Source organism: Balaenoptera physalus, assembly GCF_965194825.1.
Source record: "Balaenoptera physalus genome assembly, chromosome: 20".
NCBI lineage: Eukaryota > Metazoa > Chordata > Mammalia > Artiodactyla > Balaenopteridae > Balaenoptera > Balaenoptera physalus.
This window is the reverse complement of record NC_138901.1, coordinates 56,432,031-56,458,391: the sequence shown is the minus strand read 5'-3', so window position 1 is coordinate 56,458,391 and position 26,361 is coordinate 56,432,031. Positions and strand designations below refer to the sequence as shown.

Here is a 26,361-nt window from a genome sequence, read left to right as displayed (position 1 = left end):
CCCGTCCCCTCCCCAGGCTCCAAAGCCCTCACATTCCTCCAGGTCCAAGCAGCAGTGTGACACCTTTGTCCCATCCCCCTGGCAAAGACACGTTTGCCACACAGATTTCATCGGCTACTGTCTCAGGGTCCCTCTCCAAAGGGCCCCCAACGAAGGATAGCAGACATTGCCGGCTCCCTGGTCAGTCTTGGGAAGGGCTCCTTGGGGAGAGTGCCCCTGTGCCTTTGTAACCCCCTCAGTCAGCTTAGCTTTCTGAGCCAGAGGCAGCCTGTCTAAACAAGGCACAGACGGGGAGGCAGACAGGACTGTAAGGGAGAGGGGAGTAGAATTTGACAGGGAAAAATAAACAGTCAGGAAGCATCCCTCGGAAATCTGGGAGAGGGACCACCTTGGAAAACGGAAAACGCGGGTGTGAGGCTCACCTCACGCAGCTTCTCCTGGGCCTCGGCCAGGGCCGCTTGCTTCTCCTGAAGCTGGGCCAACGCAGTGTTCATGCGGATCCGCTTGGGCTCCACCACCCGGTACAGCCGCCCGTACAGCTGCGGGGAGACAGCAGGCACCCTCTTACCCGCCACCCACTCACCTGCCCGTGATCCTTCCTTCCCACTTGGGTCTTCCATCCCTCCTTCTCCTGGGCTGGCCTCACTGCTCCCCACCGCACTGGCCACCGCTTACCTCCATGGCGCGAACCCACATGCAAAGGGACTTGGCAGCCAGCGACACGCGGCCGATGATGTCAGGCTGGAAGTCCGGCTGGGCGCAGTAGGCCCCGATCTTCTTCAGGACCTTATCTGAGATATTGTCCTTATCAAAGTGGATCAGTGACTTGATGAAGTTCTGTTCCCCTGTGGGATGAAGGTAGGGGGCCTCAGCCAGAGGGCCCAACGCCCCTCCTCATCCAGGCCACATGCTTCCTGGGCTCAGTTCCCAAGGCCAGCATATCTGCCCTCATCCCGAGCTCCTTCCGCTGACCTTGCTCCCTTCTCTAGACCCTCGAAGCTCCCAGGGCCTCCAAGACCTCCGCAGCCTCATCTCCCATCACTTACCTTCAACATTCTCAGCCCGACTGCCCCACACACCACTCTTTCTATATACTCTGCACCTTCTTCTAGGGCAGGGGCCACCAAACCACAGCTTACAGGCTACATTCTACCACCAGAACTCAGAGCAGGAAAACTATCACAAGAATAAAACAGAAAGACTCTTGTTTTCCCTTTTCTGATTCTTGTGTTTGTGGAGGATGGGCGAGCGAAGACATTCCTGTCCTTAGATTCTGTGATATATTCCTATAATTCTTATAGCTTTATGAAAATTTCTTTCTTCTTTTTTTTTTTTTTGCTTAAATTAAGATGAGTCGTTTTCTGTTACTTACAACCAAAGAAACTTGACTGACATTTATGCCTTCTCTTCCTTACTAGGCTCTGTGCTTTGAGGGTTGGTACAATGCATCCTTCATCTCTGTCTCTCCGAGTGCCTGACACCCAGCTGATGATTAGGGAACGCTGGGTGGACTCACGTTAATTACCTTCCGGATCCCTGGCTTACCTAGCTGCCTCTTGGCCTCTGCCCAGGTGGGCTCGCTGCCTCGGAGAATCATGACTGCCTGCAACACCATCTCTACTTGGGCAGGGGGCCGTCCGTAAGACTTGATCTCTCCTATATCCTTCTTGTTCAGAGACTCCAGAGCCTGGGAAAAGGGATTAACTTGGGGACAAGAGTCGACTCAGGTGGCAAGACAGGTTCCTTTATGGAGATAGGACCCAGCTGAAGTTCCCCTCTTCTTCCCTACTTCCCCAGGGACTTTGAGAACAAAGAAGGCCGGCCCCACCCCCTTCCTGAGCCCTCCCGCCCCGATACCCGCATGGCCTCTTCCAGGGCTGGCAATGCCTCTTCTAGATCCTTCTGGGCATTGTCAGCTAGTGCCTGGCACTTGACTTCCTCAATCGCAATCTTCTCACTATTGGCTGTGACAGCCTACGGATGAAAAGAAAACGAGGGTTTTGACTTCACCTTGAGCAAAAGTGGCGGTGACGGTGTTGGTGGTAAGAGAAAGAGAGAGCTAAAGAAAACATGAGGAGTGGAACTCCCATTCCCTGCCCTGTAACCAGTGGAGACTGGGGAGCCCCTGCCCGGCGGGCGCGGGGAGCAGGGGGCACGCGGGGCGGGAGCAGTGCAGGGGAAGGGGGTGGGGCCACCTTCTGCTGCTCATCCGCTTCCCGCTTCTGCTGCACGATGATGACCAGGTACTCCTCGCACTGCTTTTGGAACTCAGCCACCTTTTTCTTGGCATCCTCCAGCTCCAAAGACATCACTTCCACCTTTTCCCTAGTTTCATCGATCTTAAACAACCCCGTCCGCAGCTTATTGGCTTGGTCCAGCAGCTCCTGCCGCTTCTCTGCCAGCAAGCTAGGGGACACAGTAGGATCGGGGCCTCAGGAGCCGGGGCGCCCAGAAAGGAGAGGTTCGTTTAGTCTCTTCCTTCCCAGAGCGGCTCTGGTCCCTGTCTTCCTGCCCGTTGCCACCGACACCATCCTAGTCAGATTTTTATCATTTCCTGCCTGGATCATTGCCAACAGCCTCCCAACCGGTCTTTCTGCTTCCAGACTCTCGTGCCTCTGATTTATTCTACACACCGCTGTCAGAATCAGCTTGCTTGCTACTGTTTTCATCACACCACTTCCCTACTTGAGACTCTTCCCCGCTGTGCAGCAGACAGGGGGGCTGCAGTGAACCAGAAAACACAAACTTCTCTCAAGGGGGTGGCCATCCCTGGGCTCCAACCTGTTTTTTTCCATTTGAGAATGAATATGGGCTCAGTATCACCACAATTTCTGATGCTTCAAGACAGACTGGAAATCTGGAGTTTTCTAAGGCTCCCCAAGTTTTAAATGTTGGCAACTCGTTCAAAAATGAGTTTTAACGTTGTACAGCCAAAGAAAAATGTCTATGCAAGATTGTTTTCTGGATTAAGTAATAATATGCATGTAAAGAACTTAACGCAGTGACTGGGAAATCCTAAACAGGATGTTAGCCTATGTACCCAGGGAAGGCAAGGACTTCATTTTGTTAACTGGCATATATATTACAAGCATCTAAAATAGTGCCTGGCACAGAGTAGGTGCTCAAAAATATATTTTAAATGAATGAATTAATGTTGGCTATCATTATTATTACAAATGGCTTTTTCTTCACCTTTGAAATACTAAATCCAATAAGTGAGGTTTTTTTTTTTTACCTTACTCTTATATCCTTCAAAGCAAATTATTGTGTTGTGCACATAAAAACTCAGTCAGTACAACTTAATGAATGAATATACAATTCTTGGGAATGGTGGAAAGTCTAGAAGATGTTAAAGGCAGACAGAAGAGGACCTACATTGTCATATATACCCAAAATATAATGTCACAGTTGTATTGTGGTTGGGAAGAGAGACATCATTCTAGAAGATAAGGACAGAGAGGTGTATAAAGTGGTCACAGCCAGAGGGCCCCTGAGGTGGCCACGTCCCCTGGAAACCCCATCTCTCTGTTTAACTTCCTGGACAGAATCAAGGTCTCTGGCATCTCTGCCCTTCCACATCAACATCCCAGTTCTCGAGCGGGTCCCCTTGGCCAGCTCCTGGATATTTTCCATGACTTCATTTCACCAAGCACCCTCGAAAGACACCAAACTCCCTGGCCCTCTGTGCCCCCTACTCTTCATCATACTTTTTATATCCAGATACAAGTTCCAGGTAGTTGGTGGGTGTGACGTAGTTGTGTCTTCGAAGTTCCAGCAGCATCTTCTGGGAATACTGAGCCACTGACCAGTGCATGGTGACGAAGATCTGGGCCACCTTCCTGTGGATCTGAGGCCAATTCGTAGAGGATGTGAGACAGAGCAAGAGTAAAGGCAGACAGAGAACAGAAATGGGCGGGAGGTGCAGGGGGGTGAGGAAAGGTGGGGAGGAGGGCCTCACGTTCTCCTGGGTCCCCAGGTCTGCTCCCACCAGATACTTCTCAGCCACCTCCAGCAGGGCCTCGCGGGGCCACTCTGAGAACCAGTTGATGGTTGTGCAGTTCACCAAGGCTGGGTACTGGCGGATCCAGTTCCTGGCGCGGGTTTCGAGAGGCAGTTAAGCCCAATCGCAGACTCAGCCTCCAGCGACGGGCTTCGTCACAGCTCCACCCGCTCCCCAGGAACCTAAAAGCCCCACCCTCGTGCCCCTGTATCTCCTTGTCCAGGTTTTGCTCCCCTCAGAGCTGATTCAGTGCAGAATTTAGAAACAGGTTCTGCGGTCAGAAAGACCCGATTCCACACCAACTAGGTGTGGATCTTGGGGCAAGTGATGTAATCTTTTGAACGTCATTTTCCTTAGCTCTAAAATGGGAATAACAAAACATACTAACTAGAGCTGTTAGGGGATTCAATGGGGTGACACATGTAAAATGCTTAGCACAGAGCCTGGTACATACGCCATAAACCAAAAATATTAAAAGATAAACAAAATGGTAACCCAAACTGCCTCTCTGCACAAGTTCTCTGTCCTCCTATTTTCCGATGCCCTTGAAAATCTAGTCACACCAAGAATGGATCAAATGTGGTGTATACACACGATGGAATATTATTCAGCCTTAAAGAGGAAGGAGATTCTGGCACCTGCTACAACATGGATGAACCTTGAGGACATTATGCTAAGTGAGATAAGCCAATCACAAAAAGACAAATACTGTATGATTCCACCTCTACGTGGTATCTAGAGTGGTCACTCACAGAAACAGAAAGTAGAAGGGTGGCTGCCAGGGCCTGGGGGTGGTGGGGGAAATGGGCAGTTGTCCAGTGGGTATAGAGTTACAGTTTTGCACAATGAGAATGTTCCAGAAATCTGTTGCACAACAGTGTGAATATACTTAACACTGCTGAGCTGTATACTTAAAAACGGTTAGAGACTTCCCTGGTGGTGCAGTGGTTAAGACTCTGTGCTCCCAATGCAGGGGGCCCAGGTTCAATCCCTGGTCAGGGAACTAGATCCTGCATGCATGCCGCAACTAAGAAGGCTGCATGCCGCAACTAAAGATCCCGTGTGCCACAACTAAGACCTGGCAGCCAAGATAAATAAATAAACATTCTTTTTTAATTTAAGAACCTCTCTTTAGTAAAAAAAAAACAACAAAAAACTTAAAGAAAGTGAAGAGACAAGCTACAAACCTGAAAAAAAAAATGGCTAAAATGATTAAATTTTATGTGTTTTTTACCACAATTAAAAATTTAAAAACAAAACAAAAAACCCACCTCCATCTTCCGGAAAAATAAAGAAATCTGATACACCAAAAGGCTCCCATGTAAGCAGCAGGAACTTGCTGAAAGAAACACAGGCTACGGCCAGGAGACGGGGTGTACAGGGCTGGAGAGGCCAGCGCTATTCCTGAGTCTCGCTGGCAGAAGGCACAGAGGCCAGAGCCGGGGAGGAGGACCCCGCGATGAGTGGGGGCCTCGAGGGAGAAGAAGGCTGTAACAAGAGTCACCTGAAGGGGTCGCCCACGGGGCTGAGGCAGAGGACGATGTGCAGGTTGTTCCGCACGCGCTCGGTGAGGTAGGTGAAGAGGCTGTCCGAGGACTCGGGCACCTGCTCCGCGCGGGCCTGCTCTATGATGAGCGTCTGGATCTGCGCGGAGGCCCCAGTCAGAGGGCTGAGGTTTCAAGGGCAGAACCCAGGGTGGGAGGGAGGAGGGAGCAGCAGGTGGGGCTGGGCTGACAGGGTGTGGGTTTTAAAGCAGCTCGGCCCACTAGCGTCCCGCGAGGGAAGATGGCAGAAGAGGAAGCACCACCTAACGGGGGGCTGGGGGGAGGGGGTGCCACAGCAGCATCCTCTGGGATTAGGTGAGAAGGGCTTAGTTAGGAAGGCCAAAGAACCAACTGGTAGTGGGTGTGGAAGGATCGCACCTCTTCAAACTCATCCACCTTATAGAGATTGGGGACCTCGCCTGAGCTGAGGATGTTGTTAATGTCCTCTAGGAATGATTCGTCAGCAACCTGGGTGTCCACAAAAAGGAAGGACGTGGCCTTGAGCTCTACCCCAGCCTGGCGATACAGACGCTTGATATCTGGGCCAGAGGAGACGGAAAGACTCTTCAGATTCACCATCACGTCCCTCCGTCCCCTTCTGAGATTCAGGAGCCCTCCCCCAGCTGGCAACACATACAGGACACCGTCCTGTACCCCACCTGGGCCTGGCGCGGCACCCTACCCAGCTTCCATCCTTCCTCTCACTTGTCATCACAGGAAGTTCAGGCATCTGATCTTTCACTCCCAGCCCCAAACCCTCTTCCACCTCAGAAACCCAGCGTTACCATCTCGGAATTCCTGCTTTCGATAATGTTTGGTGACCTCAATCTGGAAGGTGATGTACTCGCAGATGGATGAGGCCAAGCGGGCCAGACTCTGGCGTCCGCTGCCCCCAATGCCCACCAAGAGCATGTTGCCCCGAGGCTGTCCAATGACCCGCACAATCCGTGTGACTGGAGGGTAGGGGGTGAGGGTAATGAGTTGGTTGAACAACCTCAGGGGACCTCCAGGCCCTAGGCTGGGGACTGGGACGACTAAAACTGCAGCAGAGGAACCAGGCAGCGTGGGAAGAGGTTGGTGCCTGAAGCACTGGTAGCAATTCAACTCTCAACCTCCACCGCCTCTGTTAAACACCATCATCAAGGAAAACCCCACCCATGGCCACAAGCACATCTGGGGTTAGGGAGGAAGGCAACTTCTGAGACTTGATTTGGGAGCAACCTGGGAAGAGATCCCCATTTCCTAGGAATATCCCATAACCAGGACGCTGGAGAAGGGACGGGAGCAGGAGGTGCTCACCGTGCTCAATGGCCTCTCGGAAGAGCACCAGCCGCATTGGCACGACGGCGGGTGACAGGTTGTACTCATTTAGCGCCGTCTCCATGGCTGTCCTCAGGACCGTCAGATCCGTCAGGTCTTCATACACCTTGGGCTCCCGCAGGAAGTCCCCTGGGTCATGGGAAGAGGGGGGCAGATCTCAAATGCCTGGTCCTCCCCAGGCTTCCCCAAAGGGCCCTACGCATCCATGGGACTTGGTGCCCCGCCTCCCCTTCTAACCCATCTCCTAAGAGTCTCCAGCCTAGAGGGGCCACAGCTCCCAGCTCACCAAAGATGGGAGAACGTTTGTTGGGACAAAGGTTATGAAATGTGAGGTCAAAGAAGGAGCCGAGTTTGTCACTTATGATGCCCACGAAGGCTTCCATGTCTGCCGTGTCAACTAGTCGGTCAGAGAAGACTCTGTTGGGAGGGAGCTGGGGTGAGGTCTGGGAATGAAGAGGAGCGTGGTCTTGGGGAAGCGACAGGCGGGTGGGGGGTGGGGGCTTGGGCTTGGGAAGGCCTGGATCTGGCAGGCACAGCTACCTCACCTGAAACATTCATGGATCCAGAGTCGTGTGATGCTGGACTTGGTATCGTGGAAGTCCCTGCTGGCTCTCAGCATGCCCTGGAACACCTAGGGAAGGGGCGTGGCTAGTGGAATGGAGGGAGGGAAGAGAGTCCCTCCAGAAGTTTTAGAGAAGGCAGCATTCCCGGATGGGGGTGGTTTGGGGTGTGTGGGATGCTGCTGAGCTCCAAGGCTTACTTGGAGGAGAGGAGAATGCCTCCAAGGAGGCTGTGCTGGGCCAAAGGGGCAAAAGGTCAGACAGAGTTTCACCTTGGAGATGTCTCGAAGGTTGAAGAGGTAGTGGATCTTGGCAGGCGTGGGCAGGAAGCGCTGTACCACGGTGTTGTACACATCCAAGGTGGCCTTGGTCACCACATTCCCAATGGGCTTCACCTCTTCCTCAAAGTCCTGGAGCTTCTGATTGATCATGGTGCCGAATATCCGGATGATCTGGGACTCCTAGAAACAGGCTCTCAGACTCAACGTTGCGGGCTCATGACCTTTCAGCCAAGGCAGGGGACTAGGGTCAGGGGAGAAAAGCACTTGTCTTGGGGGCAGAATTTAAGGGGGGCACAAAAAACCCTCAGAAATCAAGAGGATAATGCTTTAGTGTAATATTTAAAAATCAAGATTAATGCAAACTGTCCACAATGAACAAATACGAACATTTTAAATAAAGATGGGATCCGTATTGTTGGTTTTTCCTTTTGCCTCAGGCTCTCATGCGGCTCAGCATGGTACTATACTGATCTTGTACTTATTTAAAACTTTGGTGTCTTGTTCATCGTGAATTTTTGGCATTAACTTTTTTTAACGTTGCATGAAAATATTATTTATCTTGATTTCCAAGGGTTTTGGATGCCCCTGAGTGGCTCCCTCGCCTCACCCTAGCCCTGGGCCGCTCCCAGCTCTCTGCTTTGAGGATCTACCTTCCTGGTCCATTTGGCCCCCACTCTCTGCTCACTGGGAATGTTTGGCTTCACATGCCAGAGCCAGGCTGCACTGTCACCCTGCAGCCCTCCTAGCTCAGCAGAAGCAAGGCTCCTGCGGACAGCAGTCTCCCCTCTGTGTATCATAGCTCCCTGAATGCAACTCAGCCCTGGGGGTCCTTGGGCCCCTCAGTGATCTGCCCCGTTGCTCTCTGAGCCACAGATGGCTTTGCCTTCTACAGTCCCCTCCCCCAGCCCTCAGGATGCCCTCACCGTAGGGAAGGTCATGTTGATGATGTTGAAGCGACTCTGCAGCCTTGGGGAGATGACGGTCCGTCCACCCCCGGGAGGGCCCATGGCAGCCATCAAGAACATGTCCTAGAGAGCAAAGACCAGGTGGGGCAGGTGGGGGGTGGTGGTGGTGGAGACAGGTGAGAGGACAGGAAGAGAAGGAGCATGGAAATAGGGAGGATGTGAGAGGAGCCAGGAGGAAGGGAGGAGATGGAGGGACAAACGGGAAGAGGGAAGACAGGGACAGAAAGAGCAGGAAGAAACACGGAGCAGTAGGGGCAGGGAAAGGTGAGGGGAAGGAAGGGATTTGGGACATTTTTACAGAATTACTAAAGTAATGTATTTGTTCTTATTTCATCATTATAATCCATGTTCCCAAACTGGAAAATAGAGCTAAGTTAAAAAAACAACATTTGATTACATCTTCTAGACTTTCTCTTCTTTTCTATTTTAAATATATATATATATATATATATATATATATATATATATATATATATACACACACACACACACGTATCTGTGTATGTATGTGCGTGTTTTTTCTCAGAAACATATGAATATATTATTAGGTGAGTTTTGGACCCTGAGGGCCAGATAGATGAGTGCCCCAGGTATCAGGCTGGAATGGTTGCCTATTGATTCAGGAAAAAGAAACAAGACGCTCAGAATCCCACGGGAGAAAAGTCAGGACTGAAGGGAGACGCCTGGACTCTGGGTGGGGAGTGGAGGTGGTTACTGAAACAGTGGGAGGTGGAGAGGCCTGGAGAGGGGGTTATGGGAGCTCTGGTTGGCATCAGCGTTGCCATGGGAGCGAGGTGTAAGAGGCCTGGGAAAGGAGTGGAAGTTGGAGGACAGGCTCCCTTGGTCACGAAGCACAGGACAGTCAGTGAGGAGAGTTACTAACAGGAATTGATAACCTAGGAGTCAGATGTCTGGGTCCTGAGAAAGGCAGGACGCTCCTGTGTGGGGAGGAACATAGGCTTACAGGATTCTATCCTGGGGTCCCAGAGGAGTGGAGACTGAACCCATCATGGGCAGGAACGGAGGCCTGAAGAACAAATTCTCGGGATGCTTACTCGAATGTACTTGATGGTCTGCTTCGTTCGATCATACCAGAAGCCATAGTCAATCCAGAGGCGAATCAGCTCCAGGGGGGGCTGGGACCCAAACGTGTCCTTAGCTGGCATATTTAGGTCATCCATGAAGGTGATCATGCTTTTGCCTCCAAATGGCACATAGACACCCTTGGTTCGCTTCTCCACCCTGCTCTCAATGATGCTCTGCACGTTATTGGATGTGGTCTGGTGAAAAAGGCACAGAATGAATGCTTGGGTCCCCCAGGAGAAATACGGGGTTAGAGAGGAGTGTCGACCAGGCACTTGGATCCCAAGGGGGAGCAGAGGCAGGGAAAGAGCAGGGAGCTGGCGGCCTGGCCCTGGGTCCTGCCACACACCTGCGCAGACATGTTGACAGTGAGCACTGACCACTGGCTGGAGGGCAAGGACTGCAGGACACTCTGAGCGATGGACGTCTTTCCAGTCCCCACGGGACCCACCAGCAGGACGGGGTTCTGGTTGGCCACCAAGGTGCTCACCAGGTAGTTGTAGCGGACAGTGTCAACGGTGGGCACCATGATCTTGTAGAAGGGGAAGCTGGTGGGGAAAGGGACTGTGTCTCAAGATCGTGGCCCACTGCTTTCTAACTCCCGCTTCCTTCTGCCCCCCAGTGTTTATCTTCCTCCGGCATCACCACTCTCTAATCACCAAGCCTGCCTCCTGCGGGGCCTGGGGATCAGGCATTCTCCTGAAGGACCCTGTCCCATTTCCTCTAGATCCCGCTTCCTGCACTGGAAAGTCACCTCTGCCTTGGGATCCACCCTCTCTTCCCATAGCTCACTTTTGCACCCCTCTTTTGCTCTCTCACCACATCTCCCACCCACCGCAGCCCCAAGCCTGACCCACCCCCCAGGCGTGGCTCTCACTTTGGAGGGTAGCGCCAACTCTTAGGGAGCTTCTCCTCAAATGATGTCCAACTCCGCATCTTGGGGTCCACAAAGTACTCGTACACTGTGTCCTGAGGAGGGAACGTGTGGCGGGTTACCAAAGCCTTCCTTTAGCTTTTCCCTGCCCAGAAAAAGCGCTCACAGACCACTGGGCAGAAGAAAGAGAGCTGGGTGGCAGGCTGAAGCTCAAGAAGAGTCTAAGGATCAGGGATGCAGAAAAATAGGGCAGCTGGGTTTGAGGGCCCTGACCTTGTTGGGGAAAGTGCCCTCAATCTCTCGGAGGTAACTGTCAATCTTCTTGCGGCCCTCCTCATCCACGGAGGCACACACAGACCAGATCATGCTGAACACAAATGTCAGCTCTACCATGGAGACAAAGTTCTCACCATCAGCTGGGTTCACCTGGGTGGAAAAGGAGAAGCGGAAATACCGTAAATCTATAAGAGGTGGAGGCGTCTAATTGTGGCAGCTCATCACAAAGGCTTAGAGTTTCCCTCCCTTCCTGGTTCTGTTTGGAAAACCATAGGGCTGTAGATAAAGCTAAATCAAAACATTTAAATAAACCTCCTAAGTTACAGAGACACGGTGGGAAATTGTGTTGAGACTCCACTGTCTACCATATTGAATCCAGAGTCCTTAGTCTGTCCTTCCAGCACACACACATCTCACCATCCTCTTCTCGGGGTCTCTGCTGCAGCGAAGAGGGGTTGTGACACCGCCAACACCATCCACCCATCACCCACCCTGCCCAGTGGGGACTGACTCGTGTGTCTCTGTGTTTTTGCAAAAGCCGTTCCCTTTACCTAGACTGCCCTCCTCTCTTTGTTTTGTTCATCAGCGTTCTTCCTCCTACCCAGGCCTCCTCAGCAGCTGGGTGCCACTGACACTATATTACTGGCCTTTTCCCCTATGTCATTTTGCAACTTCACCTACATAGTTTTAATTTATATTAACTGTACCAGGAATGACACATACTGTTATAGATCTTAATTGTTATATAACTTTATATTAATAGTTGAGTGATCTGGCAATGTCCTTAGAAACAATATGAACCATTTCTAGGCAGTGATTTAATCTCAACAGAAAAATACCCAATTTTGGTCCTTACTCCATAATCCTAAACCAAACAAAAATTTTCCTAAATATCAGTTAATCTGAAAATTTCTAAAACCCCTCATCAGGTTAGGTGGGGAGCTCCTCCCAGCAGAAACAGTATCCCAGGGTCTTCCCTGGCGGTCCAGTGGTTAAGACTTCACCTTACAATGCAGGGGGTGCGGGTTCGATACCTGGTCGGGGAGCTAAGATCCCACATGCCTTGCAGCCAAAAAAACAAAACATAAAACAGAAGCAATATTGTAACAAATTCAGTAAAGACTTTAAAAATGGTCCATATCCAAAAAAAAAAAAAAATCTTAAAAACAAACAAAAAAGAAACAGTATCCCAAGGCCTCACAGATTCCAAGACTTAATATTTAATTTTTGAAAGGATGGAGAAATGAGGAACCAAATAAACTATCCTCAGCTCCCAAATATGGGTAGGAAATTACAGTGAGACCCATTGTGTACTATATCTGATTTAGAGTCCTTAGTTTGGCCTCCCAGTGTGCATGCACACGCGTGCGTGTGAGCACACACGTGCACATGCACACGCACACACGCGTGAGCACACGCATGCACACACGCACACAGGCACGCACACACACACCGCTCACTGCCTCCACGGTTGGTGAGGGCTCCCCTTGGAGTCTCTGCTCCACTCAAGGCTCATGTTCCAATTGTGTCTCAGACACACCGTTTCCCTGAAGTTGTCCCGGGAGGTCGAGAGCCCTTCCTGCCCTGGTCCCCCCTCACCCCGTTCTCCGGTGTGGCCAGGGCTGAGTACAGCTTGCAGAGGGAGATGATGCCGCTGTATTCCGGGAGGGGCACCAGCTCGTTGCAGTTGTTCTTCTTAAAGGTCAGCATCTTGTTGATGAACTTTTCGAACATGCGCTGAAGAGGCTCTGCCTCTACCTGGAGTTGAATAAGCAGGGGCTCTGAATTATTCTTGTGTCCCCCCCAGGCCCCACCGGTTCCTCTCCTCTCCTCCATTCCCTTCATACCTTTGGCCTCTTCTCCAGCCATGACTGAACATAGGGCTTCCAGCCCAGGTCAGCGTAGTCAGTGTACACCATCCCGCAGCGAGACACGGTGGCTGGGGAGGCCACTGCCAAGTTTTCCACTTCGAACAGGAGAGACACCTATGGATATACTTGGTCAGAACCTTGTCTTTCCCTCAGTAATAAAAACACCCAGAATTCTGATGCCCCAAGGTGTCTCTACTGAGTACCACGTGTGGCAGGATGAATAAAGACCTAAGCTTTACAAATGATTTGTTCGTTAAAAGAAATCAGGGTTTATTCAAGGTCATCCTTAGGAAAAATCACTCCCTCGCTCACATTGCTTGAGCGGGTGGGAAAGGGTGGGCTTTACAAAAGCCCACGAATTGTAACTCTGGGTGCACAACGGAAGGTCATCCCTCATATGTCGGTGGCAATGAGGCTGCCTCAGTCCACACGGTGCGCCCTAGTACACAGTTTTTTCTATACAGCCGTCCTCAGCGTCTGTGGTAAGACAGGCATTTCCTCTTCAGTCACAGGTTGCCCTGAATCCAGGCATCCTCCTCCTGGGCGTTCCTATAGAACCTCCTCTTCTTGTTGGACGCCCCTGCTCTTCCCCTCAGCCCTACCCCGGGCCCTCCAGTTTCCACTCCCGAACCTGCTCAGGCATCGCGATGCGCTCTCCGTTGATAAGGGTCAGCACTTTGTTATCGTCCATGACAGAGTTCATGCTCTCAATCCACAGTGTGTCCACAGGGCCATCGAAAAGGATCCACTTCTCATCCGGCTTCTCGTCTTGGTCGGAGGTGGATGATAAGGAAACCAGAGCTTCGTTACCCAGCCCTCCCTCCACACTCATCTCCCTGGAGACGCAAGCAGTTGCTTCCTGGTGATCTCTGCATTCCCCAAGCACTTTTTCCCCCAAAATGAGCTTTCTATCCCCAGACTGCCCACCCCCGCAGGAGATTTAGGCATCTGCTCTCCCTGCCCCAAGATCCTTTGGGTACCTGCACAAGCCGTCCGCATGACACTGGACAGGACGCCGTCTGTCCATTCATTAGTGTTGAGGTCATATTCCCCATACAGCTCCCCTAGGGACAGTGCCTTAGGGTTCAAAGGGAACTCCTAAAAATGACACAGGAAGGGGGCTTTGAGCTGCCGGCTGACACAAATCCCAAGATGTCCCTTTATTTCCAGCCTCCCTTTATTTCCAGGTATTTGTATTTGGCCCCTGTCTCTCTCATCCCTCCCAGGCTGCCCTCCTGGTCTGCACCGCCCTCCCAGACAGCTACGCACCCCTGCCCCCAGCCTCACTGTCTTCCTGCTACTCAAGTCTCCTCCAGTGGCCCCACTGTCCCAGGTCCGTACTCTGACAATGTTGAAGTTGGGCTCTCCAGCGCGGCACAGGGAGGACAAGGAGGACTGAAGAATTCTCCACGAGGCAGTCTTGCTGCTGCCTGTGCAGCCCACGATCATGGTGGAGTGGCGGGAGTTCTTGGTTTCATACAGCTGGATAACCTTGGTGAGGGTGAACGGGGTGGTCTGCAGGCCCATATCCCGAATCTCCTGCTCAATGGTCTCCTGCAGCTGAGAGAAGGGAAAATACAGGAAGCAGAAGAAAAAGGGTGCGGCTTGTAAAGGACTTTCAAAAGCTCCCCGATACCCAGAAGGATAATGTGCAAACCATTAAAAATCGCACCAGGGCCCTTTGCACCCTGGCAGTTGTTTGTTCCTTGGGAGGCTGGCCAAGTGCAGAGTTAAGAGATTGGGCTCTGGGGGCTTCCCTGGTGGTGCAGTGTTGAGAATCTGCCTGCCAATGCAGGGGACACGGGTTCGAGCCATGGTCTGGGAAGATCCCACATGCTGCGGAGCAACTGGGCCCGTGAGGCACAACTACTGAGCCTGCGTGTCTGGAGCCTGTGCTCCGCAACGAGAGAGGCCGCGATAGTGAGAGGCCCGCGCACCGCGATGAAGAGTGGCTCCCGCTTGCCACAACTAGAGAAAGCCCTTGCACAGAAACGAAGACCCAACACAGCCAAAAATAAATAAATAAATAATTTAAAAAAAAAAAAAAGAGATTGGGCTCTGGAGTTAGCCAGCCTGGGTCCCCAGCTTTCAGCTATGTGAACCTGAGCAAGTTAACTTCTTTGAGCCTCAGTTTCTTAATCTGTTAAATGGGAGTAATGATGGTACTTCCCACGTAGGGCTGTTGTATTAGATAAGATAGTCAATGTAAAACACAATGTCTGACACGCAGCTCTGCACATCTTTTCCAATGTCATTCAACAAATATTTATTAAGCCTCTAAAGTATGTGCCAAGCAGTGTGCTGGGTGCTGAGAACAAATTAGTGTTCATCCTATCACAGAGCCCACAGTCTGGTGGGGGAGCCAGACATTAAACAAATCATCACCTAAGTTAAGACGAAAACTCAAATTCAAAAAGATACATGCATCCCAATGTTCATAGCAGCACTATTTACAATAGCCAAGACATGGAAGCAACCTAAATGCTCATCAACAGATGAATGGATAAAGAAGATGTGGTATATTTATACAATGAAATATTACTCAGCCATAAAAAAGAATGAAATAATGCCATTTGCAGCAACATGGATGAATCTAGAGATTATCATCTTAAGTAAGTCAGACAGAGAAAGACAAATATCACATGATATTACTTACATGTGGAATCTAAAAAAAATGATACAAATGAACTAATTTACAAAACAGAAATAGACTCATAGACATTGAAAACAAACTCATGGTTACCAAAGGGGGAAAGGTGTGGATAAATTAGGAGTTTGAGATTAACAGATACACACTACTATATATAAAATAAACAAGGACCTACTATGTAGCACAGGGAACTACATACAATATCTTATAATAACCTATAATGGAAAAGAATGTGAAAAAATATATATATATAAAAAACTAAGTCACTTTGCTGTACACCTGAAACTAACACAACATTGTAAATCAACTATACTCCATTAAAAATTTTTTAAATTTTATTTATTTATTTATTTATTTATGGCTGTGTTGGGTCTTCGTTTCTGTGCGAGGGCTTTCTTTAGTTGCGGCAAATGGGGGCCACTCTTCATCGCAGTGCGCGGGCCTCTCACTATCGCGGCCTCTCTTGTTGCGGAGCACAGGCTCCAGACGCGCAGGCTCAGTAATTGTGGCTCACGGGCCTAGTCGCTCTGCGGCATGTGGGATCTTCCCAGACCAGGGCTCGAACCCGTGTGCCCTGCATTGGCAGGCAGATTCTCAACCACTGCGCCACCAGGGAAGCCCAAAAATTTTTAAAATAAAAATGAAAAATAAAGAAATGCTTATAGAACCATGACCCATGTGGGTCCCAGAAGAGTGTGACATTTTTAAATACACAGCCAATGCAACCAAATAAGTTCAAACAAATGCAAGATTTTACTTGTATCTCTCAAACACCACTAAGAGGCCTCACCCCTACTACTTCCCTCCACTGTCTGAGAATTAGTTGTATTAGCATGTTTGGGTGTATTTGTGTGTATGTGCGTGTTTAGCATCATGCCAAAAGTTTAAAATGTCACATTTTCTATTTACTCAGTTTAAAATATCCTGTAATTTCTTCTTTGACCCATGAGTTATTTAGAATTGTATTGCCTAATTTCCAAACATTTGGAATAATCATATTTTGTTACCAATTTCTAGTTTAATTCTATTGTGGTCAGAGATCATCCTCTGTATAATTTTCAATCATTTGAAGTTTATGAGACCGCTACTTAATAATCCAGCACACAGTCAATTTTGGTAAACGCTCCATGCATACTTGAGAAGAATATGTATCTGCAATTATATGCATATAATGTTCTACGTGTGTCAGGTCAAATCTGTTAAAAGCATTCAAATCCGTATCTTTTAAAAAAATATTTATTTACTTATTCATTTTATTTTTGGCCGTGTCGGGTCTTAGTTGTGGCATGCGGGAACTTTCCCTGCGGGGCACAGGCTCTTTGTTGCAGGGCTCGGGCTTCTCTCTAGTTGTGGCGCACGGGCTCAGTAGTTGTGGCTCGCGGGCTTAGTTGCCCCGTGGCATGTAGGATCTTAGTTCCCTGACCAGGGATCAAACCCATGTCCCCTGCATTGGAAGGCAGATTCTTAACCACTGGACCACCAGGGAAGTCCCTCAAATCCGTATCTTTATGGATTTTTTTTTTCTTTTTTTTGGCCACACCGCACAACTTGTGGGATCTTAGTTCCAGGATTAGACCAGGATTGAACCTGGGCCACAGCAGTGAAAGCGCTGAGTCCTAACCACTGGACTGCCAGGGAACTCCCTTTATGGATTTTTTTATCCACTTATTTTGTCAATTTCTGAGAGAAGTATGTCAAGATTTCCCACTAGGGTTGTGGATTAATCTGTTTCTACTTTTAGTTCTGTCGATTTTGTTTTATGCATTTTCTAGCTCTATTATTAAGTGCATACAAATTTAGAAAGCCATATCTTTCTGGGCATTGGCCCTTTTATCATTATGAAATGTCCCCCTTTATCTTTAATATTCTTCTTGACATAAAGTCTACTTTGCCTGATATCAGTAGAGTTAACACTGTGATCAGAAAATGTGTTCTGAATAAATTCCTTCGAAATTTTTGAGGCAGATTTATGACCTTTACATGGTCAAGTAACCTAAATATTCTATGTATGCTTGAAAAAAATGGTTATTCTTCAGTTATTGAGTGCAATTGCTGTCGATGTCTTGATTAACTCAAGATTGATTGTGCTGTTCAAATCTTCTTTAACAAAACTGATTTTTAGTCTGCTTGGCCTATCAGTTACTGAGAGATGTGAAGAGCGCCACTACGACTGTAGATTTGTCTATTTCTCTTTGAAATTCTGAAAAATTTTGTTCTATTTATTTTGAGGCCATATTATTAGATGCATGCAAATTTAGAATTGTTGTATCTTCCTGGTGAATTGAACTTTTTATTATGATGAAGCGACTCCATTTCTGGTAATTCATTTTGCCTTAGGATCTATGTTGTCTGATATTGCTACCCCAGCTTCCTTTTGATTAGTGTCTACCTGATGTATTTTTCTAGTCTTTGACTCTCCACCCTTTGTCTTTACGTTTTACGTGTGTCTCTTGTAAACAGTATTAAATATTAGTATAACAATGTATACTATTCAATACATGATTATTTTTCCTTTCCTGCACAACTTTTTGGTTTTCCCTAGGGGCTAATAGTTGCTCTGGTTTTTTGTTTGCTTAGTTTTTAATATACTGATCTTTAACTTAACTCCAAACTCTGCCAGTTGACTAAATCTCTCAAAACTTTTATTCTCATCAGGTATCGATTTCCTCTTCTTAAAGAAGTCTAGGGACTTCCCTGGTGGTCCAGTGGTGCCGAGTCCACCTTACAATGCAGGGGACGTGGATTTGATCCCTGGTCAGGGAACTAAGATCCCACATGCCACGGGGCAACTAAGTCCACACACCAGAACTACTGAGCTCGCGTGCCTCAACTAGAGAGCCTGCGTGCCGCAAACTACAGAGCCCACGCGCTCTGGAGCCCTGGAGCCCACGCGCCACAGCTAGAAAAGAGAAAGACCCGTGCGCCACAATGAAAGATCCCGCACGCTTCAACAAAGATCCCACGTGCTGCAACTAAGACCCAATGCAGCCAAAAATAAATTAAATAAATAATAATTTTTAAAAAATCTTAAAAAAAAAAAAAAAGAAGTCTGCCTGAACCTTCAGATTTGCTTCAGTTTGGACTGGCTTCTCTCTTTGTCTGGTGCACAACTGTCATCCCTTGTCCTCTATCTTCCTCTTTCTTGGACTGCTCCTGCATTGTGGTAGAGCACATCCTCTGGTAGCTTTCTGAGGAAAGGATGCAGTGGAGGTAATTTTTTTTTTTTTTTTTGAGAGTCTGCTTGTCTGAAACATCTCTGATCTAGCTTCCTATGTGACAGGTTGTCTGGGTATAGCATTTGAGGTTGGAAATAATTTTCCTTCAGAACGTTGAAGGCTGCTTCATTGTTTAAAGAGCCAATATTGCTATTGAGAAGTCCAACATTCTAATTCTTGATCTTTTGCATGTCATCTCTTTTTTTTCTCCCTTTTTGGAAGCTCATTAAATCTTCTCCTTTTCCTAGTGTTTTAAAATTTCACAATGCTGGGCCTTGGTAAGGATTTGTTTTATCTATTATGTCATGCATTTATAGATCCTTTAATTATGGAAACTTAGATGCTACAGTTCTGGGGATTCTTCGTGAATTGTTTCATTACTGATCCTGGCCTCCTCCATTTTCTCTGTTCCTACTTTTTGGAACTGCTGGTATTTCAGTGTTGTCTTTCCTAGACTGGCACGTGAATCTTAATCTCTTTCCCGCTTTGTCTGCTCTGCTCTATTCTCCGGAATATTCCTTTTCCAATAGCATTTCATCAGTATTTCATGGATACAATACCTTAATCTTCTCTCTGAGTATACTAATGATAGATTTTTTAAAAAAACTTTTCTTCTCTCGGCATTATCTATTTTCTCCAATTTGCTTTTTCCTATTTGTTTTGGCTGCTTTTATGTTAGAGGTCTTCCTCAGATGTGTGGTGAGCCTTGGTTTTCGGCTCATATATAAGGGTGGAGGACTAAAGAGATGAATGGAAGCTCTGAGTGTGTGAGTGGGGCCTGTAGACTGTGAGTGTCACTGTAGATGATTTATCTGGGACTTTCGTTGGGAAATTTCCATTGTCGATGTCTTGTTCATTCCTCTTGGGACAGAGAGATTCCCCAGAGAGAACTCTTCCAATTTCCTGTCTGGCTGCCGGCATTCTGGGGGCTTCAGAGAAGGCTAAGGGTCTCAGCATTCAATGTGTAAACATTCACTTAATCCCCATTTTTAATAGAGTTTTCTCCCACCCTCAACTATACCATGTGTCCCCCAGACCAGAGACCTACTATTGTTACCCTCTAGTGTTCCACCAAAGTGAGAGAGGCACGGCCAACCAGGGTCGCAGAGAAGGGGAGACCTGCTCCCAAGACTGTTTGCCTCCAATCCTTCTCATTTCAGATACACCTCCTTTACTCACTCCCTCCACCTACTCCCAGCTCACAATTCTCCCCACTTCCAGCCTCTTAGGTTTGCTGAGTAAGTCACAGCTTGATTCATTTATTTCCCATGTCACAATTTTGCTGTCATTGCCTCTCCCATTCTCCCCATCCTTTCAGGTATAGATGCCTTATTTATTTGTAAAAATCTCTTTCGAGTAGTTGTAGCGGGTTTTCAAAAGGAAACAAAATTGTTTTTAATCCACCTTTTTACCTGGAAGTCCTCTCTGTGAGTTGCTGGATTTTTAAAATTTCAATTATAATATTTTTTCATTTGTAGGAATGCTGTTGGTTCTTTTCAATCCTACTTTGTTTAGAAGTCTCTTGTTCCTGGATCACAGTTTCAAGCTTCTCTCTTGTTTCTTTATTTTTATTTATTTATTTATTTATTTTGCTGTGCTGTGTGCGGCTTGTGCTTGCGGGATCTTAGTTCCCCAACCAGGGATCAAACCCTCGCCCTTGGCAGTGAAACAGCAGAGTCCTAACCATTGGACCACCAGGGAATTCCCCTCTCTTATTTCTTTAAACATATTAAATTCAGTTATTTCTAGAATTCTGTGCTGATTATTTTCCATGTTTGAAGTCTTTGTGGATCTGATTCTGCTGTTCTGTTGTCCTTTGGCATCCCATTCACAGTGTCTTGTTTCCTTGTGTGTTTTGTGATTTTTGACCAGAAGCTGCTCATTTTCTTGGACTTTTATGAGAATTCTTTGAGGCTTAAGTGGAAGCTTCATTATTCTAGAAATAATTTGCATTTGCTTCTGCCAGTCACTTGGGGGAGACACTAACAACCTGGAAATACTTAAAATTAAGTTCTAAATTTGAGATGTGGGGCATTACACAGTAAAATTAATTATGACCAGAAACCATGTGAGGGCTGACTTGTGGTTAGGAAATCTCAAAGGAGATTTTGCCCCTTCCTCTCATCATCAAAGGTCACGACAAGCATGTTCCTTTACTGCGTGGACCCACCTCAGTGGTGGGTTTCTCATTTTCCCACTTACTGAAGGTGTTTTCCTTTGTGGACGGAAGTTTATGCATGACTGGATTTTCTGTTATACCTCAAAATGTGGGCTGCTTTATCTCCTACCCCCAGTGCCTTAAGTTCAACAAAAAACTTTCGGGGAGAGAGCCAGCTTTCTCATTCACTTGCCTCCCTGCTTTTACTCCCCCTCCTCATCCCAGAATTCTTTCTTTCTTGCCAGTTTAGCAATACATTTTAAAAGATGTATTTTTATATTTTTACCCAGCATTTTAGTGGTTTCAACTGAAAGAATCATTCAGGGTATCTAAACTACCATACTGCCAGAGAAGAAAATTCCTACACTTTCTAAAATTCTCCTTCCCTGGCCTCTTCCATCCCACTCCTCTCATATACCAAAGAGCTCCTAGCAGTCTCTCCTCAAAACTCCCTGAATGAGGAGAGAAGTAGAGACAGGAGAGGGCTACCAGGTAGAAAGTAGAAAGGCCAGGGGATCAGCGGTCTCAGTGAAGTCAAGGAACTGATGAGTAGAAGTACTTGAGCTGGTGAGTCAGGGAGTAGGGAGTTGAGGTGAGAAAGTAGAATGTTTGAATAGGCCTGTATGGTTTTATAGATAAGGAAGCCCAAAGAGAGGCCAACTGTGTTGCTCAAAGTCACAGCCAGTGAATGGACAGCTAGTGAAGGGCAGAACAAGGCCTGGAGGCCAGGTGTCCTGTTTCCAGACCCACATTCACACGTGAGGTCAGGGAGAGTCTTGAGGAACAAATACCTTGCCGTAGTCAATGACCGGCAGCTCGATGCTGGGGAATAGATCTTGCACGATGGCATTGAAGAGTGGCACGTCCACTGAAGTTAGCTTGGCGATGTTCATGTCTCTCATCGAGAGCAGCAGAACCTGAATGGGAAAAGACAGAGACTCAGGCTCGCGGAACCAGGGCCGAGGTACTCATTAGGCCCTTCGTCTCCAACTGGGTGAGAGGCAGGAGCTAAGAACAATGGATACATCTGAGCTAGTCTTTAGCGATAGGACAGGTGGAATTCAGGCAACACCCGAGGGGAGGGGCAGGAGGGTGGGAAACCTAATCTATCGAAAAGTAAGAATCTCAAAAACTTCAGTGAAGGCGCATAGGACCAGTGACAATGGAGGTTAAGGTCCAACGGTCGTGTCCTCAATCTACCTCTTCATCAGACAGATCCGGCTGCAGGCGGCGCTTCTTGCCAGCGCAGTGCAGGAGGGAGGTGAGGGCACGTAGGCCAAAGTCATAATGGTCCTGTCTGGAGAGCTGCTGCACGGCTAGCGAGTAAAGTGTGTACACCTTCTTGGCCAGAATCTGGAGAACAAAATAGAGGAGGAAACAATCCATCTCCCCACCAATCCCTCTGCTTCATCTAGGGACAGTTGCAGATCCAAGAAGCTAGGTCCCGGGACTTGGAGCAGCTGGGAAGTGCTCTACGGACAATCCTAATGAGAATATCCTGTGAATCGTGCCATCAAGGACTAGTGACACCGTAGAGGGGAGACCTCCCTCCATATCCTACTGACAGCCATGTAAGTTCCTTGTAGGATAAACTGATTATGAGGCCTCCAGGGGGCTCTTCGGTCCAGAGAATAATCACGGAAGGGAAATAAAGTATTGGAGACAAGAGATTATCAGAATACCTTGCAGTTGCCAAATCCTTCCCCAAAGAGAATGATTTCTGCAATGAGGGTAGAATCGGGCACCACCATGGCAACTGGACGGAACATGGATTTAAGATTATCAGGAAGCTCTGTGCGACCAGCATAGCCTGGAAAACAGCGCCATTTATTCAGAATCCATACTGCTTCCCAAAGACCTACTTCCCAATCAGTCCCATTTTCCCCATCCCCAGCTCCATCCCTAACTCTCTCCCCAGCTCCAACTCTGAGACCTCTTCCTTTCTCATCTCAGCCCTGGCTCTTCCCACACCACTTTGCTCTTCTTTCCTACCCCTGGTCCTTTCCTTAACCTTCTGCATGGCCCTGGTTCAAACTCAAATCACAGAGCTGTCAAGTTCCCATCTCTCCAAGTTCCATGTATAACTCACGTTAGTGCTAATAGAAATCACACCTGTTTATCTGATTCTTTCAGTACCGAAACCCTTTCCTGTTTTCTCCTAGTTCCTTCCCCCAGAGCTGTTCCCAGGCAACAGTAATGAGAGACCCTAGGCCCTGCACTTCGGGGGAGATTCTCCCATTCGGCAAAAGGGATGGCAGACAGACCAGAACTCTGGGAGCTAGTCCAACAAAAGAAGATGGCTAAGCACTTTAAAAGACTAGGGCTACATATATGCCCGCAAGCTGTTATTAATCCCTTTAGGGAGAACAGTAAGATTGCCACCCTTTCTCCCAGAAATGTGTATGCTTATCCTTCTCTCACACTTTATGGTCTTTAGCCACATTTCACTCGGCTAAAAACACTGGCAGGGGTGGGGGGATGCACAGTTATTTGCCCTGAGCACTCAGTTCTCCCCCCAGGAGCCCCATCCACTCCCAGGCCCTTACCAGGGTTCATGGTGATGAAGATCCCACAGGACCACACCAGATTTATTTCAAAGCCCTCAAAATAGAAGCGGGTGAGGCCGGCAGCCAGGGCTGAGAGGATGGACAGGATCTGCTGGGCCACCACGGATAGCACTTCCACGTTGATGCGGTTAAACTCATCAAAGCAGCCCCAGGCGCCCATCTGTGGGTGAGGGGGAGTCGCTGGGAGCAAGAAAAGTACCCCCAGACTGGGAGAAACTAAAAATTGTGACTAACATATTCTCCCTGAAATGTTTGGATAGGAGCAGCAGCCTCTAAAATGAATGTGTGTGTGTGTGTGTGTGCGTGTGTGTGTGCGTGTGCGTGCGTGTGTGTGTGTGGTGGAGGGGGCCCCGTAGCACTGTTGTGCTTTCTGGCCAGAACTTTCCATCAGACAGGAAGGATCTAGGGGAATGCCTGAGAGGTGTGGGTGGGAAAGTGACCAGGGTAGGGAACTTGTGGGTGTTGAGCGCCTCCAGTGTGCATGAGTTATTGAATCCTTACATAATCTTGTGATTTTGCAAATAAGCAAAGTGAAGCTCAGGGAGGCACAGGGACTTCCCCAGTTGTAAGAACTAACTGAGGCGATGCATTGTCGTCAGCTACGAAGCACTGAGCCAGATCTGGGTTTCGGCTGATTTTCTGGAACTAAAAGATACTGAAGGGGCCTCCTGGCCAGGCTGGCAGGACGCTCACCTGGGCCAGGCCTGAGTACATCCGGCCCATGGACTTATAGTCCAGGCCCTCAGAGCAGTTGACCACGATGACATAGATGCCGAGGGCCTTGCCCAGGTCCTTGACGGTCTCGGTCTTCCCTGTGCCTGCGGGACCTTTGGGGGATCCACCTCGATGCAGGTGCAGGGCCGTGGTCAGTGTCGTGTAACACCTGGGGATGGAGGACAGGACTCAAGCCGGACTCCTGGAAGCCTTGGCTCGGCATTCGCTGCCCCTACCCCAAGCCCCTTGTTCGCCTCCCCACGGCCGACCTGTCTGTCAGCGGGGTGATGACAAGCCGGCCAGAGTTACCCAAGTACTCATAACCATACTGGAACTGTGTGTTGGTCTGGCGGATCATACAGTCGTCGAGATCCTAGGGAAACAGGGCAGAGTAAGAGAGGGGCGGGCTTGGAGGAAGACACAGAGCTGCAGCAATGGCTGAGAGGAGGGCTGGAAGCGGCAGGGGAGTTGCAGGGAGAAGACTGGGGGCTCCGTTTAGAGTTAGAAGGAGGGACGGGCTTACGGCCAAGATGGAAACTGGGGGTCACGCTGCACGTGTCCAGCCCAAACTATTGCAGTAGCTGCTTGGAGTCTTTCTGAGTCCCGATCAAGTGACACCCAGAGTGGGCACTCCCTGGAAAAGTGCCACTTGCCACTCCTTACTTGGCAGATTCGAGAGAGAGTTGCGAGCTGGATTAGGGTGCTGTGATAGGACTAAGGGTTGGGTTGGGTATTACTGTATTTAGAGAACATGAACTTAGTTAAAGCATTAGGATCGGGTTTAGGGTACGGGAGTGGGAAGCTGGCCCTTCGGCACCTTCTCCCAGTAGAAGCGCAGTTGGCTGAGCCAGTCAAAGGAGCTGACATCCATGAGGCCACTCTTATAAAGCTTCTCCAACACGTCCCGGGCGTGGACTTCTATCGTCACCAGAGCCACAATTTTAAGGCGCATGATCTTGGTCAGGTTCCCCCTGATGGCTTCCGAGTACTTATTCAGTATTGACACCTGCGGAACGAGGTGCCAGAGAAGAAGGTGGCCCCGAGCAATGCCACCAAACCCTAATCACGCCTCGTCCCAGCATCATTCTGCATCCAACCGCGATGCTGACCCCACCCCCACTGCAGCTCCTGGCCCCCAACATCAGCACAGGGAGACGTACTTCTGACCCACCCAACCTCTTCTTGCTGGACGCCTCCCATAACGCACCCTCGTCCGGACCCTTTCCCACCAGCTCATCGCTAATTCTGACCCAATGTATTGCCCCCTCCCTCCCGCTCTAACTCCAGGCCTCTCCCGTCCTGGCAGGGCTCCCCACCTGCTTCTTCTTCATGACCTTGAGGATTTTCTTGTCTCCCCGCTCCTTAGCTGTCAGCAGGCACTTGGTGACATCAGCTGTCCACTGGATCTGACTGGCAGTGATCACCACCTGGGGCACATGTAGAGGCTCTATTCCAAAGCCCTGTCCCTGGCCACACACACAGCCCGGCTCCCAAAACCCAGTTTCCTCCAGGACCAGGTACTACTCCTCTCACTACGCCTATACTGCTCTGAAGGATGGGCACGTGCCCAAGTCAGGAGCTAAGGGTCCGCGGTGCAGGCTTCTGGGGCCACAGCCCAGAACAGGGGGCAGGAAACCTGCCTTTTGTGAGACTCAAGATTCTGTCCTTAGGGACTTCCCTGGTGGTCCAGTGGCTAAGACTCCGTGCTCCCAATGCAGGGGGCCTGGGTTCGATCCCTGGTCAGGGAACTAGATCCCACATGCTGCAACTAAGACCCGATGCAGCCAAATAAGTAAATAAATAAATATTTAAAAGGAAAAAAGAAGAAGAAGATCCTGTCTTTACACTGGCTGCTTCCTTTCGGCTCGGCCCTCCTTGTTGCCTCATTTCCACTGACCCCAGCTCACCTGGCCAGCCCACTCCTTCACCCACTTGTCCCTCTTGTTAAGAAACTTCTTGAGGGCCAGGCGGCAGTTCCGGAGAAGGTCCCGGAGGGTCACCCTCATGGTCCGCTCCACATCGCCAAGCCAGGACTGGGGGGAGGTGAGAACAGGATGGCTCACCCTCAGGGCCAGAGTCAGGAGTCCCCAGGGTGAAGGTGCTTGGGATACAGGACTCCGGGGCTTTGGGGCCCAAGAGAAGAGCAGGAGCTGGGCAGCGGCCGGCCTGTGTCCCGGAGGGAAATGGAGACTAGGGGGCAGACTGTCCGACTTTTGGGTGCAGGCTAGAGGTTAAGAGTTTTAGGAATGGCATGCGGGAGGGCAAAAAGTGACTAATATCCCT

General features: G+C 49.1%; 1 protein-coding gene across 1 annotated transcript in view; it reads right to left on the bottom strand.

Moving 5' to 3' along the window:
* The window catches only part of DNAH2 (dynein axonemal heavy chain 2), a 96,114-nt gene that overhangs the window by 21,773 nt on the left and 47,980 nt on the right, over positions 1–26,361 (bottom strand). Inside the window, exons 32-64 of the mRNA XM_082441810.1 lie at positions 25,986–26,111; positions 25,395–25,505; positions 24,896–25,084; positions 24,348–24,451; positions 24,058–24,247; positions 23,344–23,524; positions 22,480–22,607; positions 21,998–22,150; positions 21,589–21,714; positions 14,116–14,334; positions 13,755–13,872; positions 13,406–13,542; positions 12,751–12,888; positions 12,503–12,661; positions 10,901–11,053; positions 10,631–10,722; positions 10,103–10,301; positions 9,726–9,950; positions 8,629–8,733; positions 7,697–7,885; positions 7,410–7,495; positions 7,151–7,281; positions 6,844–6,993; positions 6,330–6,497; positions 5,923–6,083; positions 5,505–5,644; positions 3,959–4,091; positions 3,708–3,847; positions 2,196–2,406; positions 1,858–1,974; positions 1,546–1,687; positions 676–845; positions 423–539 (exon numbers count right to left, since the gene is read on the bottom strand). Of these exons, the coding sequence (XP_082297936.1) occupies positions 423–539; positions 676–845; positions 1,546–1,687; positions 1,858–1,974; positions 2,196–2,406; positions 3,708–3,847; positions 3,959–4,091; positions 5,505–5,644; positions 5,923–6,083; positions 6,330–6,497; positions 6,844–6,993; positions 7,151–7,281; positions 7,410–7,495; positions 7,697–7,885; positions 8,629–8,733; positions 9,726–9,950; positions 10,103–10,301; positions 10,631–10,722; positions 10,901–11,053; positions 12,503–12,661; positions 12,751–12,888; positions 13,406–13,542; positions 13,755–13,872; positions 14,116–14,334; positions 21,589–21,714; positions 21,998–22,150; positions 22,480–22,607; positions 23,344–23,524; positions 24,058–24,247; positions 24,348–24,451; positions 24,896–25,084; positions 25,395–25,505; positions 25,986–26,111 (4,908 nt within the window). The remainder of the gene's footprint in view (positions 1–422; positions 540–675; positions 846–1,545; positions 1,688–1,857; positions 1,975–2,195; positions 2,407–3,707; positions 3,848–3,958; positions 4,092–5,504; positions 5,645–5,922; positions 6,084–6,329; positions 6,498–6,843; positions 6,994–7,150; positions 7,282–7,409; positions 7,496–7,696; positions 7,886–8,628; positions 8,734–9,725; positions 9,951–10,102; positions 10,302–10,630; positions 10,723–10,900; positions 11,054–12,502; positions 12,662–12,750; positions 12,889–13,405; positions 13,543–13,754; positions 13,873–14,115; positions 14,335–21,588; positions 21,715–21,997; positions 22,151–22,479; positions 22,608–23,343; positions 23,525–24,057; positions 24,248–24,347; positions 24,452–24,895; positions 25,085–25,394; positions 25,506–25,985; positions 26,112–26,361) is intronic.